At 39.5% G+C, this 18,156-nt stretch overlaps 1 protein-coding gene across 1 annotated transcript; it reads left to right on the top strand.

The window, feature by feature from the left end:
- Window positions 1-9,557: 9,557 nt before the first annotated feature.
- pcna (proliferating cell nuclear antigen) lies at window positions 9,558-14,092 on the top strand. Its single transcript, XM_062024230.1, has 6 exons — window positions 9,558-9,968; window positions 11,313-11,410; window positions 11,484-11,551; window positions 11,638-11,832; window positions 13,540-13,663; window positions 13,740-14,092. Exons 1-6 carry the CDS (start codon window positions 9,748-9,750, stop codon window positions 13,814-13,816), a joined length of 783 nt encoding a protein of 260 aa, XP_061880214.1. The 5' UTR covers window positions 9,558-9,747; the 3' UTR covers window positions 13,817-14,092.
- The last annotated feature ends 4,064 nt before the right edge of the window (window positions 14,093-18,156 follow it).

Genomic DNA, 18,156 nt, shown 5'->3' with positions numbered 1-18,156 from the left:
TGTTTTTCCTATTTTCCATACTATTAGACATAATTACTTATGGTAATTGACCATATTTGAATGAAATTCAACTAAATATTTTGTTGAAAATAACAAATTTGGCTGTACAATGTTTAAATATGAATACATTCTTGTTAAAAAATGATCAATAAAAAAATCAATCTATCAATGTTTATTTATATAGCCCTAAATCACAAGTGTCTCAAAGGGCTGCACAAGCCACAACGACATCCTCGGTACAGAGCCCACATAAGGGCAAGGAAAACTCACCCCAGTGGGACATCGATGTGAATGACTATGAGAAACCTTGGAGAGGACCGCATATGTGGGTAAACCCCCCGCCCCCCTCTAGGGGAGACCGAAAGCAATGGATGTCGAGTGGGTCTGACATAATATTGTGAAAGTCCAGTCCATAGTGGATCTAACATAATAGTGAGAGTCCAGTCCATAGTGGATCTAACATAATAGTGAGAGTCCAGTCCATAGTGGATCTAAGATAATAGTGAGAGTCCAGTCCATAGTGGATCTAACATAATAGTGAGAGTCCAGTCCATAGTGGGGCCAGCAGGAGACCATCCCGAGCGGAGACTGGTCAGCAGCGCAGAGATGTCCCCAACCGATGCACAGGTGAGCGGTCCACCCCGGGTCCCGACTCTGGACAGCCAGCACTTCATCCATGGCCACCCATCCAAATGATGAGAATCAGGTGTCCTAATCACTTGGCCCGGGGTATAAAACCAAGCACTTAGGCATGGAGACTGTTTCTACAAACATTTGTGAAAGAATGGGCCGCTCTCAGTGATTTCCAGCGTGGAACTGTCATAGGATGCCACCTGTGCAACAAATCCAGTCGTGAAATGTCCTTGCTTCTAAATATTCCAAAGTCAACTTTATTATAAGAAAAGTGAAGAGTTTGGGAACAACAGCAACTCAGCCACTAAGTGGTAGGCCAGGTAAACTGACAGAGGGGAGTCAGCAGATGCTGAAGCGCATAGTGCGAAGACTTTCTGCACAGTCAGTTGCTCCAGAGCTCCAAACTTCATGTGACCTCCCAATTAGCCCACGTACAGTAGGCAGAGAGCTTCATGGAATTGGTTTCCATGGCCAAGCAGCTGCATCTAAGCCATACATCACCAAGTCCAATGCAAAGCGTGGGATGCAGTGGTGTAAAGCATGTCGCCACTGGACTCTAGAGCAGTGGTTCTTAACCTGGGTTCGATCGAACCCTAGGGGTTCGGTGAGTCGGGCTCAGGGGTTCGGCGGAGGTCAAGACACACCCGACTCATCGTGTAAATAAAAACTTCTCCCTATCGGCGTATTAAGGATACGGCAACAGCAGAAGTCAGACTGATTTGCAGGTGTGTAATTTGTTGTGAGTTCATGCACTGTCGGTTTTGTTCCCTGATGTGAAACCACTTGCCGTGCGTCATGGGCGTGTTACTAGGTCTGACACTGCAGCCACCTTCTCCCCTTTATTCACTGTGTCCATGCAAAGTATATCACACTCTGCAGACACTGAACAATTGATGTGCTCTTTTCTTTCTATATGTTCTGAGGTTCTGGATAGTATAGCGCCCCTCAGAGCTATACGTCCAAAGCCAAAACAGGAGCCTTGGCTCAATGAAACCACACGCACAGCTCGGCGTGAGTGGCGAAGGGCGGAGCGCAAGTGGAAAGGGGATCACTTGGAAGTCTCCTATCAAATTTTAAAAGAAAACTGTCAGAACTATCAAAGTGTGGTTAAAGCTGAGAAAACAAAATATCTTTCAGACTTAATTTTAAATAGTATCAGCAAGCCATGTGTTCTTTTTAATACTATTAGTTATGTTCTTAATCCGAATCCAGCCACATTACTGGAGATGACAAGTGAAACTTGTGAAAAATTTCTCGCCTTTTTTAACGATAAGGTTGCTTTCATTCGGACAAATCTTTCTCGTTCTCCATTGAGTTTTAATGTGGCCACTCAGTGCTCGGCTGTGTTTAGTCAGTTTGAGCCTGTGTCCATGCCTGAGCTTACAGGAATAGTCCACAAACTAAAACCCTCATCCTGTCCCACAGACCCAGTCCCCCCTCGCTTTTTTAAAGAAATCTGGGACACTATTGACTTGTCTGTTAGGGACATCATCAACAGCAGCTTGATTTCTGGCTGTGTCCCCTCTTTTTGTAAAAGAGCTGTTGTTGAGCCCTTGATTAAAAAAACAGGTCTAGATCCGACAAGTTTGTCAAATTATCGGCCCATTTCCAAATTACCTTTTGTGTCAAAAATTCTGGAGAAATGTGTTTTAGCGCAACTGCAGCCTTTTTTAGATGAAAATAGCACTTTAGATCCATTTCAGTCTGGATACAAAGCTTTGCACAGTACTGAATCTGCACTTTTAAAGGTTTTTAATGACTTGCTTTTAATGTCTGATTCTGGTAGCTCTGCCATTTTAGTGCTTTTAGATTTACAGCTGCATTTGACACAGTCGACCACACAATTCTTTTAGACCGCCTGAGAGACTGTGTGGGTGTCAGGGGGACTGCATTAGAGTGGTTCAGATCCTACCTGTCAGAGAGGTCCTTCTCTGTCAGGCTGGGGGACGCCACCTCTTCTTCTGCTCCGTTTTACTGTGGTGTCCCCCAGGGATCTATTCTAGGCCCCATCCTGTTTTCCTTGTACATTCTCCCTTTTGGTGAGATTTTTAAGAAACATGGAGTGTCTTATCACTTTTATGCAGATGACTACCAAATTTATATGCCAATTTCAAAAGGCCACGGCCCCCTGACACCCCTTCTCAACTGTCTATGCGATGTCAAGGCTTGGTTAGCCCAGAATTTTTGAATAATGAATGAGGGAAAAACGGAAATTTCACTTTTTGGTCCGGCCCTCACTGACTTGGGACCATTGCAAAATTATGTGCGTCCCAAAGTCACCAGCCTTGGCGTCACTATAGACAGCGATTTTAAATTTGACAAACAAGTCAATGGCGTTTTAAAATCGTGTTTTTATCATCTTCGTCTTTTAGCAAAGGTAAAACCATTTTTATCTTTTAACCTTTTTGAACAAGTCGTGCATGCTTTTATTTCAAGTCGCCTGGACTACTGCAATGCACTTTATGCTGGCATTAGCCAAAAAGCTCTCTCCAGGTTGCAGTTAGTCCAGAACGCGGCAGCACGACGTTTAACAGGGGCCAGGAAACGCGAGCATATAACCCCAATTCTTCTGAGTTTGCACTGGCTCCCTGTTCATTTTAGAATTGATTTTAAAACCTTGCTGTTTGTTTTTAAAGCTTTACATGGACTGGCACCTCAGTCTATCTCGGACCGCATCCAAATTTACACTCCTGCACGCGCTCTGAGGTCCGAGAGCCAGCTCCAGCTCGTGGTGCCCAGGACGAGACTTAAAACCAGGGGAGACAGGGCCTTCTCTGTGGTCGGCCCTAAGCTCTGGAACACTCTGCCCCTCCATGTTCAAACTGCTTCCACAGTGGAGTGTTTTAAGTCTCGTCTTAAGACCCACTTTTATTCTTTGGCTTATAACACTACGTGAGTTGTGTGGTCTTCTGTCCTCTGTTGTCCTCTGTGGGGTTTTTTTGGTTTTTTTAAAATAAATTTTGATGTCTATTTTACTGTTTTAATTGGTTTTACCCTTTAAAATCGTTTTTAATCATATTTATTTTTTATATTGTCTCTGTATTGGTTTTCGATTCTTTTATTCTTTGTTTTATTCAGTCATTGGTGTTGCATAATATTGTTTTTAATATTGTTTTTAATATTGTTTTTAACATGGCTGTGCAGCACTTTGGAAACATTCTTGTTGTGTAAATGTGCTATATAAATAAAGTGGATTGGATTGGATTGGATTGTTCTTTGAACAAGGTGATGTTCATGCACGGTTCATTTTGTGCACCAGTATAAAAACATGGTAACACTTTAGTATGGGGAACATATTCACCATTAATTAGTTGCTTATTAACATGCAAATTAGTAACATATTGGCTCTTAATTAGTCATTATTAAGTACTTATTAATGCCTTATTCTGCATGACCTCATTATAACCCTAACCCTCTAACCCTGGCCCTTTCCTCTAACCCTAACCCTAACCAAATAACTCTAAATTAAGTCTTTGTTACTTAGAATATGTTCCCCATACTAAAGTGTTACCAAAAACATATAACTTTGTCTTGAATTTGAAAAATAAAATAAAATATATTTTTCACTAAAGAAGGGTTCGGTGAATGCGCATATGAAACTGGTGGAGTTCGGTACTGTTAACAGAGTTAAACGAACGGTACCCAAGAACCTAAACTAACACTGAATGAGGAGCAAACAAATACGCAGCAGGCGGCAGGTAATGTGAAAAGGGAAGAAACAAAAATTTATTAGCACCTGTGCAGCACATATACAATCAGGGCATGTCACGTGACCAGCAAGTGGCCAATCAGTCATTGAGAGCACAAGAGACAATACGTCAACACTCCCACTAGCTCTCATACTGTTAACATCATCATAAAAATAAAAACATTTGAAACAAAATCAAAAATCACATGTCATAAATCACATGAATTATTCTCCAAACATAAAGCTTGAGAATTTCGACAATTTGCATTTGGTTGCAGGCTTTGTCATTACATCTGCTACCATTTGATCTGTGGGAAGATATTGTAGACATATTTTACCATCATTCACAGCTGATCTGACAAAATGATATTTTATGTCGACATGTTTGCATCGCTGTCTGTTTACAGGATTCTTGGCTAATGCAATTGCACCCTGGTTATCCTCATAAACCTTTGGTGTAGCAGACTGACTCCCATCAATGCCATTTAAAAGTTGGACTAAATACATACATTCTTGTGTAGTTGCAGCTAAGGCCATATATTCTGCCTCACATGTTGACAGTGCAACTGTTGGTTGCTTTTTGGTCTTCCATGAAACCAAAGGACCAGTTTCACACAAGCTTATACAATATCCAGTTGTACTTCTTCTATCAGTGGCGTCAGTCGCCCAATCGGCATCACTGTAAGCATGTAGACTCAAACCATTTTCACAATATTTGTAACACAAAACTTTGTCTGTTGTACCTTTTAGATATCTCAGCACATGTTTCACAGTAACCCACTGTTCCTCTGTTGGATTACTAAAGTATTGTGACAATTTGCTTACTACAAAGCTTAAATCTGGTCTTGTACATGTACTCAGGTAGATCAAACTTCCTACTACTTCTCTGTACAATTTTACATCTGACAAGAGCTCAGAATGGCTGTAATTTAGCTTTGGTTCACAAGGTGTCGCTCTAGGTTTGCAATTCACCATGTCAAACTTTTCAAGCAATTTTACTGAATATTTTTTCTGTGACATTTTCACACATGCATCACTCTGGCTAAAATCAATACCCAGAAAATGTTTCAGATGACCTAAATCTCTCATGTGGAATCTTGCTTTAAGCATTTCTTTTACATTCATCACTGCATTTTCATCACTGGCAGCAATGGTCAAGTCATCAACCCATATTATCAGAATCACTTTTTCATTGTCAGTTTCTCTGATGTAAACACAATGGTCTGTCAGGTTTTGTACAAAGTTGTTGTCAGATAAATAGTCATGTAATAACTTGTTCCAGTTCCTGCCTGACTGTTTCAAACCATATAGTGACTTCTCTAACCGATACACCTGTTTGGTACTAGAGTGCTCTTTATAACCCTCAGGTTGTTCAATATAGATTTCGCAATCTATTGGAGCATGCAGATACGCTGTTTTAACGTCCATCTGATGTAAAATCAGGTTCTCCTGAGCTGCTTTTTGCATGATAACACGGACACTGGTCAAGTTAGCTGTAGGAGAGAACGTCTCGTCATAGTCAACGCCCATTTTCTGACTATATCCCTTAGCTACGTATCTTGCTTTATATTTGTCAGAACCATCAATGTTATTCTTAATTGCATAGACCCATCTACCCCCCACTACGTCTTTACCCACAGGTAAGTTGGTCAGGGTAAATGTGTTATTCTCTCTGAGTGACTGCATTTCGTCATTCATTGCATTAACCCACTTTTCTGAATTAGTTGAGTTTACAGCTTCCCTGAAGGTCAGGGGTACATCACACATGACTCTATAACAATAGTCCATGCTAAAATGTGTCTGGTCATCACTATCCACTTCACATGTATAATCTTTTAAATATTCTGGTGGTCTCCTATCTCTGGTAGGATAACGTGTAGTGTCCTGTGCTGGACTGCCCTCAGGTTTTGTCACTGGACTCTGAACATGGGGACTTCTCTGAGCTCGACCTGGACTCCTCTGTGCATGGTCTGGACTCGCATGTCTATGCCTAGTCTCCTTTTTCACCCCAAAGTCATCATCATCGTCATAAACAGGCGTTGTGTCAGTCTGAGTCTGCTGCTCAGTAATCTTCCTGCATGAAAATTTCACAAGTCTGTGCTTTTTCACTCTATGAGTGCCAGGATAATAGACTATGTAGGCCGGGCTATTTTTGTCATATCCTACAAAAATACCCTCTTCACACCTTGACTCTAGCTTTGTCTTGTCCTGTTTATATGCATAACATGTTGACCCAAACTTTTGCATTCTAGATACATTTGGTCTTTTTCCAGTCAACAGTTGGTAAGGAGTCTTTTTAGTGCGTCTGTTAAAACACCTATTTCTAATGACAGCAGCTGTCTGCACTGCATATGTCCACAAACACTTAGGTAACTCGCTCTCTATGAGCATACACCTAGCCATGTCAAATAAGGTTCGCCAACTGCGTTCAGCAGTACCGTTTTGATGCGGCGAGTACGGTGCCGACGTCTCATGTCGGATTCTATTAGTACGAAGCAGTGTTTGGTAATTCTTACCAGTGAATTCCGTACCCATATCAGACCTAATACATCTGACCTTCCCATAAGGGGCTACGTCTGCTAAGAACTTTTCAGTTGCTTGGACTGTGTCACTCTTATTTTTAAGAAAATAAGTAAACATTGCACTGGAATAATCATCCGTAAAACATAATGCATATTTATGCCCATCCTTAGACTCTGTGGCTATTGGTCCTGCTAAATCAGTGTGTACCAAATCTAGAGGAGCTTTGGCCCTCATATCAGGCTTCCTGTTTCTAGTTTGGACAAACTTGCCTTGTGTACAGACATCACATTGTAATGTTGACTTGTCTACTTTACCTTTAATAGTCATACCAGAAACAACATTTTGTAATTGTTCTACATCTGCATAATTACAGTGACCTAGGATCTCATGCCATGTCTGTAAATCATTACATCCCATACACTGGTCATCACATTCATTTTTCTCCACTGTGTGTAAATAGTACAATCTATTGTGTTCATGGATATAGAATTGTGTACCGTTTCTGTGTTGTAGGACGTCTTCACCCTCCTTGAAGATGACGGTTGCTCCGCTGGCAGTAGCTGCTTTCACAGAAAAGATGTCCTGCGGGTATGAAGGCACAAATAGTGCATCTTTCAGCACTGTGCGTCGGTGGCGTCCTGCGCTGTCCACCAAATACACCTCTGCATCTCCTCTGCGCTCGGCGACCCCTTTGCTCCTGGTTCCATCGGCCAGCTCCACACAGTGAGTTTCTGCCTGGAACCCGTCGTCAAAGGATTTGAACCTTGACACGTCGGTGATGATGTGAGAAGTGGCTCCTGTGTCCACCATCAGACCTTTTCCTCTGACACCAGATCCGCGTCGGATGTCTCTGCGTCCACTTTGGATGTCTCCGCGTCGGATGTCTCTGCGTCCACTTTGGATGTCTCCGCGTCGGATGTCTCTGCGTCCACTTTGGATGTCTCTGCGTCGGATGTCTCCGCGTCCACTTTGGATGTCTCTGCGTCGGATGTCTCCGCGTCCTCGCTGGATGTCTCCGCGTCGGATGTCTCCGGCAACGAACGCGTAGTCATTGTCCTCCACTGCCTCGGAGACCCCTCGGGCGTTGTCTCGCCTCTGTCTCCGTCTGCAGGTTGCGTCACGGTGTGTGTTGCTCCTACAGTGGCTGCACCACTGTGTTTGTTCACATGAGGTGGATTTGTGACCTCGTTGGCCACACCTGAAGCAAACAATATTGTCCACACTCCCCGTCCATCGAGTCCCACTAGCACTGGCCGTAGCAGGTTTGCCCCTCGGCTGAACTCGGGCCTTCATGACGTTGTCCTCTGATGCAGTCGTGCCGCGTAGTTTCTCTGTATCCTCATAGCTGCGGAGTTTTGTCTTGAATTCTGCAAACGAGAGTGTCCTCTCACTCTGCGTAACGTGGATTGAGAACGGTTTGTATGATTCTGGTAATCCCTTCAAAACCATAGCTATTAAAAGCCCATCACTCAAAACCTCTTCCGCGTTTCTCAATGCAGTAATTGCAGTCTCTGCACGTATCATATATTCAGTCACACTTTCACTGCTCAACTTTTGCAGTGAAGTAAGTTCAGTATACAAACTGATTACACGTGGCTTCCCTTTACCTGCGTAGTATCCCCTCAGGATTTTCAACGCCTCGCGCCCATTGTCTGCTGCCTCCCTCATTACAAGGGACAGACTCTTATCGTCGAGGAATTGTATGAGCTCCGCGTAGGCTTCACCATTCTTTTCTGCATCTGCAGCGCGGACAGCAGCCGTTGCTCCTTCTGCTGGCGGTGTCAAGATTGTGTCTCTTAGTTTCTGTAGGCAAAGGTGGCCTAAAAATTTGGTCTCCCATAATTCATAGTTCTTTTCGTCTCCGTCAAAGACGAGTCGATACCATCGACCACCACCAGTACCTCCATCTCTACAAGCCATGGTGCTAGTAGTAGTAGCCTACTACTAAAACTAAGACACGCCGTTTTATCTCGGTGGCTCACCGGTAAAATAAATATCCTCTTGGGTAAACTCGACCTGGGCCCATAACCTGTTAACAGAGTTAAACGAACGGTACCCAAGAACCTAAACTAACACTGAATGAGGAGCAAACAAATACGCAGCAGGCGGCAGGTAATGTGAAAAGGGAAGAAACAAAAATTTATTAGCACCTGTGCAGCACATATACAATCAGGGCATGTCACGTGACCAGCAAGTGGCCAATCAGTCATTGAGAGCACAAGAGACAATACGTCAACAGGTACCTCCAACAAGGTTAAGAACCACTGCTCTAGAGCAGTGGAGACGCCTTCTCTGGACTGATGAGTCAAGCTTTTCCATCTGGCAATCCGATGGACCAGTCTGGATTTGGAGGTTGCCAGGAGAACGCTACATTTCGGACTGCATTGTGCCGAGTGTGAAATTTTGTGGAGGAGGAATTATGGTGAGGGGCTGGTTTTTCAGGAGTTGGGCTTGGCCCCAATTAGTTCCAGTGAAAGGAACTTTGAACGCTCCAGGATACCAAAACATGGCACTTCAAGTTCATATGTGATGTGAGTAAAGGCAGGTGGCCAAATACTTTTGGCAATATAGCGTATGATCTTATGTTTGGTGCAGTAGAGATCGCTAGACCTCTCCAACATGGCCGCCGTGTGGTATCAGTTACACCGGAAAAGGCGGGCTCAATACCGGAACTGGAAATGACGAAAGAACACTAGAGTCATTATAATGTCCCAGTGGCGCGCGAAACCTGCTCACAAACCTCATTTCTGCATCGACTCTTGAGGCGCATGTGGTGTAGAAGCGAACTCTGACAAAGACTTTGACTTTTAAGGGAATTCTCCTTCAGTCTAAACTACAAACGGCGGCCTTTTAACGCATTAGCTCAATAGATTATTCTCTTCCTAGTCTAATCAACAGCAAGCATGTTTGAGGCTCGCCTGGTCCAGGGATCCATCCTGAAGAAGGTGCTGGAAGCTCTGAAGGATCTGATCACAGAGGCCTGCTGGGATGTCAGCTCGACCGGCATCTCGCTGCAGAGCATGGACTCCTCTCACGTCTCCCTGGTGCAGCTCACACTCCGCAGCGACGGCTTCGACTCGTACCGCTGCGACAGGAACCTCGCCATGGGAGTCAACCTCAGCAGGTTGGACGGAACACTTGTTTTCATTCAGAGATACTTTGTATTAACTAGCTGGGCCTATGGCCCTTATAGCGGTCATCTTTGAAATGATGTCTTAATATAGTGTATGTCCAATATTTTAGTAAAGTCATGACACATTTGAACGTTTTTTGTCCATTGATCGCTTCAGTGAACTCTCGTAGTTTACAAAGAAAATGCGACTGAAAAGAAGGCGGCCATCATGGCGCCTTTGCCCGGACATGTCCCTTCAAATAGACCCGACTTTAAAGTATGCCGATGGAGCTTAATACCTTCTTAATAAGCACGGCTTAGTGTTAATATAACTCCCGGTTCTCCACAACGCCTGATATATGGAGAAAGTGTTGTCATTTTGGTTGCGCTTTTTGTTAGAGGGACACTTGGCGGGAACTGAAGTTAAAGCCCGGGAACTTCAACTTCCGGAAGTGCGTCACTCGACGGCACTTCTTATTTGCGCATTGAATCACTAAGGAAATTAAATGTTAATCATGGAATAACATCTACATGTAGTTACTAAGTAGATGTACTAAATCGTTTTAAAACGCTCATGTATTCTATTTGACCTGGCGGGAATTGGTAAACCCGGGAATTTAGGCTTCCGGTCGCGCGTAATTACGTCACTTCCCGTTACATGTTAGACAATGTAGCTCAAGGCTTTAATCCAGCAATATGATTATCTGGAAAATGAATTTTTCCTTTGCAATTTCATTATACTATTGGCTGAGTTTTATTTTCATAAATATAAGTTTCTCAATACCCGACCTGTTTTGTGTGCTTTTAAAAAAGAATTAGAACTCTACTCTAAAAACGCTTTCTACCTCTAATAACCTAAAAGCTGTGAAAACTATGATGCTGTGTTTCAAATTTGGATTATTTACGGAACTTGTGTGAGCCTATGGCTTTACATTTTGTTACACACTTATATATATATATATTTATTTATATATATTTTTTGCATTCTATATTAGTTACTTTATTGAGTTTACATCCCCCTGGCGCTGTTTGTACTGTTTTTGTACTTGTTTTGATTATTATTTATTCTTGATTGTATGTAAATGTTGCATATTATAAATAAAGGTTTATAAAATCAAATAAAAAAAGCAATAAGATTATCTTTACAGTATAAAAACACACTTCAATGTAAAATATGTGTTTTATATTTGACCACAAGCACCATATTTTGGACATAATTTCACAGAATCCTTGTTTGCTAGCTATCAATAGTACTACATTTAATTTAATAAACAATAACAGTCTGTGTAAAATACAGGGTTGTATGTTTAAACACCCTTTTAGGTCGTTTCTAATTGTTTTTGTTTTGTTATTCAGTATGTCCAAGATTCTGAAGTGTGCTGGAAATGAAGACATAATCACCCTCAGAGCAGAAGACAATGCAGACACACTCGCACTTGTCTTTGAGACAGTCAGTAAGTGAAAGTAAAATCAACTCTGTTTGCGCACTACTTCTTGTATTTATTGATCATGTGTGCACCCTCACAGACCAGGAGAAGGTGTCAGACTATGAGATGAAGTTGATGGACCTCGACGTGGAGCAGTTGGGGATTCCGGTAAGTTGTCAGTTTATTATTTCTCCACGCAGCCCAACAAGATGGTTCCTGACTTCCACTCGTTGTGCGCATTGTCGTACCCGCAGGAGCAGGAATACAGCTGTGTGGTCAAGATGCCTTCAGGGGAGTTTGCCCGTATCTGCCGAGACCTCTCTCAGATCGGCGACGCCGTCATGATCTCCTGCGCTAAGGATGGAGTGAAGTTCTCCGCCTCTGGAGAGCTGGGCACAGGAAACATCAAACTGTCTCAGACCAGCAGTGTGGACAAAGAGGAGGAGGCAGTGAGTTGATCATTCTTTCTGATTCTGCCATAGAAATCCTAGTTTTTATTAATAGTCTTATTACTTTTTACTCTTATTTTTTGTAACAAGTTGAATATGATATTGATGTAGTGCCTAATTAAAAAAAAAGTCATTACATTTATTAATTAAATCTATTTTTATATGTATGCATGTTATTAAAATGTACCATGTCCCACTAATATCTTTATATATATATATAATGTATGTATGTATGCATATATGTATGTATGCATATATATATATGTATGTATGCATATATATATATGTATATATATATATATATATATATATATATATATATATATATATATATATATATATATATATGTATATATATATATATATATATATATATATGTATGTATGTATGCATATATATATGTATATATGTATATATATATATATATATATATTTATATATATGTGTATATATTCATATATATATATTTATATATATGCATATATATATTTATATATATGTGTGTGTGTGTGTATATATATATGTTTGTGTATATATGTATATATTTCTATATATGTGTGTGTTTGTATATACATATATATATGTGTGTGTTGGTGTATGTATATATGTATATATATATATATATATGTATGTATGTATGTATGTATATATATACACTACCGTTCAAAAGTTTGGGGTCACCCAAACAATTTTGTGGAATAGCCTTCATGTCTAAGAACAAGAATAGACTGTCGAGTTTCAGATGAAAGTTCTCTTTTTCTGGCCATTTTGAGCGTTTAATTGACCCCACAAATGTGATGCTCCAGAAACTCAATCTGCTCAAAGGAAGGTCAGTTTTGTAGCTTCTGTAACGAGCTAAACTGTTTTCAGATGTGTGAACATGATTGCACAAGGGTTTTCTAATCATCAATTAGCCTTCTGAGTCAATGAGCAAACACATTGTACCATTAGAACACTGGAGTGATAGTTGCTGGAAATGGGCCTCTATACACCTATGTAGATATTGCACCAAAAACCAGACATTTGCAGCTAGAATAGTCATTTACCACATTAGCAATGTATAGAGTGTATTTCTTTAAAGTTAAGACTAGTTTAAAGTTATCTTCATTGAAAAGTACAGTGCTTTTCCTTCAAAAATAAGGACATTTCAATGTGACCCCAATTTTGAACGGTAGTGTATATACACTATATATATATATATATGCCTACATATATATGCATACGTATATATATATATATATATATATATATATATATATATATATATATATATATATATATATATATATATATATATATATATATATATATATATATATATATATATATACACACGTATGCATATATATGTAGGCATATATATATGTATATGTCACAAAATAAACATTTTCATAAAGGTTTGTATGACTATTTTTTTACAATAATAAAAAAAAGAAGTTAATTATGCCCCACCAATTAATGTATTCTTAAATTAACATTGATATGATATGTATTTTTTAAGGTCCTAAAACATTTTTATTTTCTTGTCTTGATCATATGTGCATGTTGATTTAAAAATTTTCCCCGACAACTTTCAGCAACCTTAAAACACACACAAATCACTGGAACAATGAAGTCTGTTGTTTTACTGCTCTTATTAAGAGAAACAAGAAAACATATATTTAGGTGTTTTCATTTTTCCCATGTTTTAATCAAATCTTTTTCAGGTCACTATTGAGATGAACGAGCCTGTTGGGCTGATTTTCGCCCTCAACTACCTGAACTTCTTCACGAAGGCCACACCGCTGTCTAAGACCGTCACCCTCAGCATGTCAGCTGACATCCCTCTTGGTAAGAATTTAGCATCATGCTGCTTCCTAACCGCTCCTCTTCAGTGCGGACTATAAATGCATCTCCTCTTACTTAGTTGTGGAGTACAAGATTGCTGACATGGGTCACGTCAAGTACTACCTGGCGCCCAAGATCGACGAGGAGGCTTCCTAAGTTGTATGAAAGCCAGAAAAAGGGAAGACACATCCGAGAAGCAGGAGGAGACTTTGTTGAGGCTGGCCTGAGAGCTTCAGTGGTCCAAACATGCCCCATTTTTAGAATGTCAGCACTTTTTAAGTCTCTTTCTCTCTCACCGTGCCCTGCCCTGCCTCGTTCACACCTGCAGTTTGGTTTTGTAGATTTGTAAATACTTTGCTCTCTCACTCTTAGCCTTACCCAATTGTTTTTGTATCCGAAGACTCCGTTCCAAATAAATGATCATGTTTCCCCTATTGTCACATTTATTTACATCTCATGACGATGCACTGAAAAGTATACCCTATGCCTGCATTTAATAAAATGTATCAAATCAATATGTAGAAGGATCAAAATATTCTACAGCTGCAGTTTAAAATGTACATACAGTATATGAAACATTAATCCAACGTAAGGGAAATAAGCACTTCACTACACAACATACTAGAAAACATTCTTGAGTAATGCAATGCAACATTACTGACAAGGTACATAACTGTTGAGTTAAGTTGATGCAGGGGTCCCCAAACTTTTTGAAGCGGGGGGCACATTGGGTTAGAACAATTGCGCCAGGGGGCTGTGCTGTATGTGTGTATGTACAGTACAGGCCAAACATTTGGACAGACCTCATTCAATGTTTTAATATCATGACTATTTACATTGTAGATTGTCAATGAAGGCATCAAAACTATGAATGAACACGTGGAGTTATGTACTTAACAAAAAAAGGTGAAATAACTGAAAACCCGTTTTATATTATAGTTTCTTCAAAATAGCCACCCTTTGCTCTGATTACATTTTTGCACACTCTTGGAATTCTCTCGAGCTTCAAGAAATGTTTTTCGCTTCAAAGGTGTGCTTGAAGCTCATCGAGAGTGTGCAACAAAGTAATCAGAGCAAAGGGTGGTATTTTGAAGGAACTACAATATAAAACATGTTTTCAGTTATTTCACCTTTTTTTGTTAAGTACATAACTCCACATGTGTTCATTCATAGTTTTGATGCCTTCAGTGACAATCTACAAGGTCATGAAAATAAAGAAAACACATTGAATGAGGAGAATGTGTGTCCAAACTTTTGGCTTGTACTATATATGTGTATATATATATATATATATATATATATATATATATATATATATATATAATCATTATATTATTATGTATGTATATTTGTATGTATGTATATTCCTCACACACTAATTGACTGAAAGAGCGCGCACTTTCCGCACTGCGGAGCGAGCGCGATGATGTCACGTTATCGATGGGAAAATGCATTTTTAGACAATATGATTTACCTGAGTGACTAGGAAACACAGAGAGTAACAAGCGGTAGAAAATTGATTCGAAAGGACAGATTTAAAAAAATTCTCAAATATAAAAAAATAAATGTTTTTTGTTATTTTTAACTTGAGGCTTCCTGTGGGCCGGACCTGGCCCGTGGGTCGTAGTTTGGGGACCCCTAAATTAATGCCTTTACTAAAAACGGACAAGTAACATTTCTTTTGAGGTTACTGCTTGTTGCTGTAGTGTTCCCTGCTGGCCACCAGGTGTCGCTATTTAGCTGCTTTTCCTACACGGTCCCTTGAATTCCTGTTTTTAACTTTGTTGACAAAACATGTCTTGTTATTCAACGATCAAACGCGGTTACGTCATTCTAGACTTAGAAGACAAGCGGCCAGGGTTTTGATATTTTTTTTCATTTTGGGCAAGAAGGCGGCGAACAAACTGAGTAAATCTGCCAGCTGTTTTAAAGCTTTTTTGTCAGCTAGTTTAATCTGTTTGTTGAGCTTTAATCTCATGCATGTAGTCCTTTCTGTCTGGATGCAGGTTAGGTTAGTTTAGCATCATGTTGCTTTGTTTGCATCATTAAATTACTTGTTTACATATCACTAATACTCTTCTGGTAAAAAAAACCACACGCAAGAAGCGAAAGTAAAAGCACCTTGAAGGAGTTTAATCACTGTAATCCTTCACTGTGAAATATTTTTTAAAGTACCACTAATAGTCACACGCACACACTAGGTGTGTGAAAATGTTCCTCTGCATCTGACCCATCCCCTTGTTCCACCCCCTGGGAGGTGAGGGGAGCAGTGAGCAGCAGCGGTGGCCGCGCTCGGGAATTATTTTGGAGATTCAACCCCCAATTCCAACCCTTGATGCTGAGTGCCAAATATGAAAATGTCTCCACTCGATGAGTCTGCAGGAGATGGAAAATTATAGATATTTTCGCTTGGATTTTTTTGTCGTCTGATTGATGTACTTTTTTAAAATGTTATTCTAATAAGTGTGTTAAGGACAATCTGTCTAAATCCCCTGCAGTTATCACCAAATGTCCTACTTTGTTCTGAACTGTTCAATTATCCTGCTTGTTCCACAACAGAAGGTCTTTAGAATGTGTCCTGACTCATAACAAGATGATGATGATGGTGATGATGGTGATGATGAGGAGAATATTTTGTCCTCCTCTGAGGGACAGCAAGTACTGATGATAGCTCATGTTTAATTAACAGCTGACATCAGAGTTCACTTTAATTACTTGATGTAAGAAAAGGGGACAAAAAGTACACAGCACATTCTGAACTTTGTTGCCTGTGGCAGACGGTCTACATAAAAATATCATGGAAGTAATTAATACTTATTTAACATAATTCATATTTTTAGTGGTTGATTATTTTATTAATGTTTTGTCTGATTTTATATAGTTATATTTTTTTATGCCCAGTTTTTAAAATATTTATGTTTCGAATTATATTGTCACCCTTAAATGTAGAAAGTCCTTTTAATTGGCGGTTTCCATTTTTTAAAATTTTAATTAAACTTTGGTTGTATTTTTTTAATAATTAAAGAATAGATAATAATTCAGTTGCTTTTACATTATTTTTAATACTTAAATTTTTTTTTTTACATAATCTCTATTTTTGCACTTTTGTAATCTTTTTCTTTCTTTTTAAATATATTGTTTTATTGAATACATTTCTATATACCTTTAAGCAAAATTATGATGATAAAAGTACTACCGTATTTATTTGGAATTTCCCTATTAACAAATAATTTTTCAAAAAAATATTTTATAGTTAATTCTATTGTTTGTACATTTTTTAAATGTACTTTTTATAAATATATGCTTTTATATCTTTGTAACTCTTGGAAACTTAGTCAATTTTGTGTGTTGCTGTCACAGAAATGAGTGTGTTTACGAAGACAGCACATGTTTTGCTGCTTGCTGTTAAGCCTCGTTAAACTCAAGATGATGAAGACAAAATATTCATCCATCCATCCATTCATTTTGTATCCCTCTCGTGGTCGCAGGTGGTGCTGGAGCCTATCCCAGCTGCATTCAGGCGGAAGGCGGGGTACACCCTGGACAAGTCGCCACCTCATCGCAGGGCCAACACAGATAGACAGACAACATTCACACTCATATTCACACACTAGGGCCAATTTAGTGTTGCCAATCAACCTATCCCCACGTGCATGTCTTTCACAGTTATGCAAAGAAAGCCTCCGGGGGCATCTTGGTTGTATTTTAATGCAAATTTACTGGGTTTTTTTTCTTTTAGAAAATGGCTTCTTTAACCATTGCACCCAAAAAACCTGCTCAAAATGCGAACGTGTGAAAAAGGTTACACTTTGTCTGCGGTTGTGAGGCCGGTTGGATGTACTGCCAAATTCTCTGAAACGCCTTTTGGGACAGTTTATGGTAGAGAAATGAACATTCAATTCACGGGCAACAGCTCTGGTGGACATTCCTGCAGTCAGCATTAGGGCTGTGAATCTTTGGGTGTCCCACGATTCGATTCAATATCGATTTTTGGGGTCACGATTCGATTAAAAATCGATTTTTTTTTTCAATTCAACACGATTCTCGATTAAAAAACTATTTTTTCCCGATTCAAAACGATTCTCTATTCATTCAATACATAGGATTTCAGCAGGATTTACCCCAGTCTGCTGACATGCAAGCAGAGTAGTAGATTTTTGTAGAAAGCTTTTATAATTGTAAAGGACAATGTTTTATCAACTGATTGCAATAATGTAAATTTGTTTCAACTATTAAATGAACCAAAAATATGACTTATTTTATCTTTGTGAAAATATTGGACACAGTGTGTTGTCAAGCTTATGAGATGCGATGCAAGTGTAAGCCACTGTGACACTATTGTTCTTTTTTTGTTATTTTTATAAATGTCTAATGATAATGTCAATGAGGGATTTTTAATCACTGCTATGTTGAAATTGTAACTAATATTGATACTTTTGTTGATAATATTCATTTTTGTTTCACTACTTTTGGTTTGTTCTGCATGTTTGTGTCTC

The sequence above is a fragment of the Entelurus aequoreus genome, linkage group LG17, assembly GCF_033978785.1.
Source record: "Entelurus aequoreus isolate RoL-2023_Sb linkage group LG17, RoL_Eaeq_v1.1, whole genome shotgun sequence".
Lineage (NCBI taxonomy): Eukaryota > Metazoa > Chordata > Actinopteri > Syngnathiformes > Syngnathidae > Entelurus > Entelurus aequoreus.
Note: the sequence above shows the minus strand (reverse complement) of the source record. Positions and strands in the feature narration are given on the sequence as shown.

Bases quoted from the DNA above. Each gene is read 5' to 3' on its own strand.
- pcna (XM_062024230.1), top strand. From the start codon at position 9,748: ATGTTTGAGGCTCGCCTGGTCCAGGGATCCATCCTGAAGAAGGTGCTG. The intron at 11,411-11,483 runs GTAAGTGAAAGT...GCACCCTCACAG, and splicing joins ACTTGTCTTTGAGACAGTCA to ACCAGGAGAAGGTGTCAGAC. The intron at 11,552-11,637 runs GTAAGTTGTCAG...TCGTACCCGCAG, and splicing joins TGGAGCAGTTGGGGATTCCG to GAGCAGGAATACAGCTGTGT.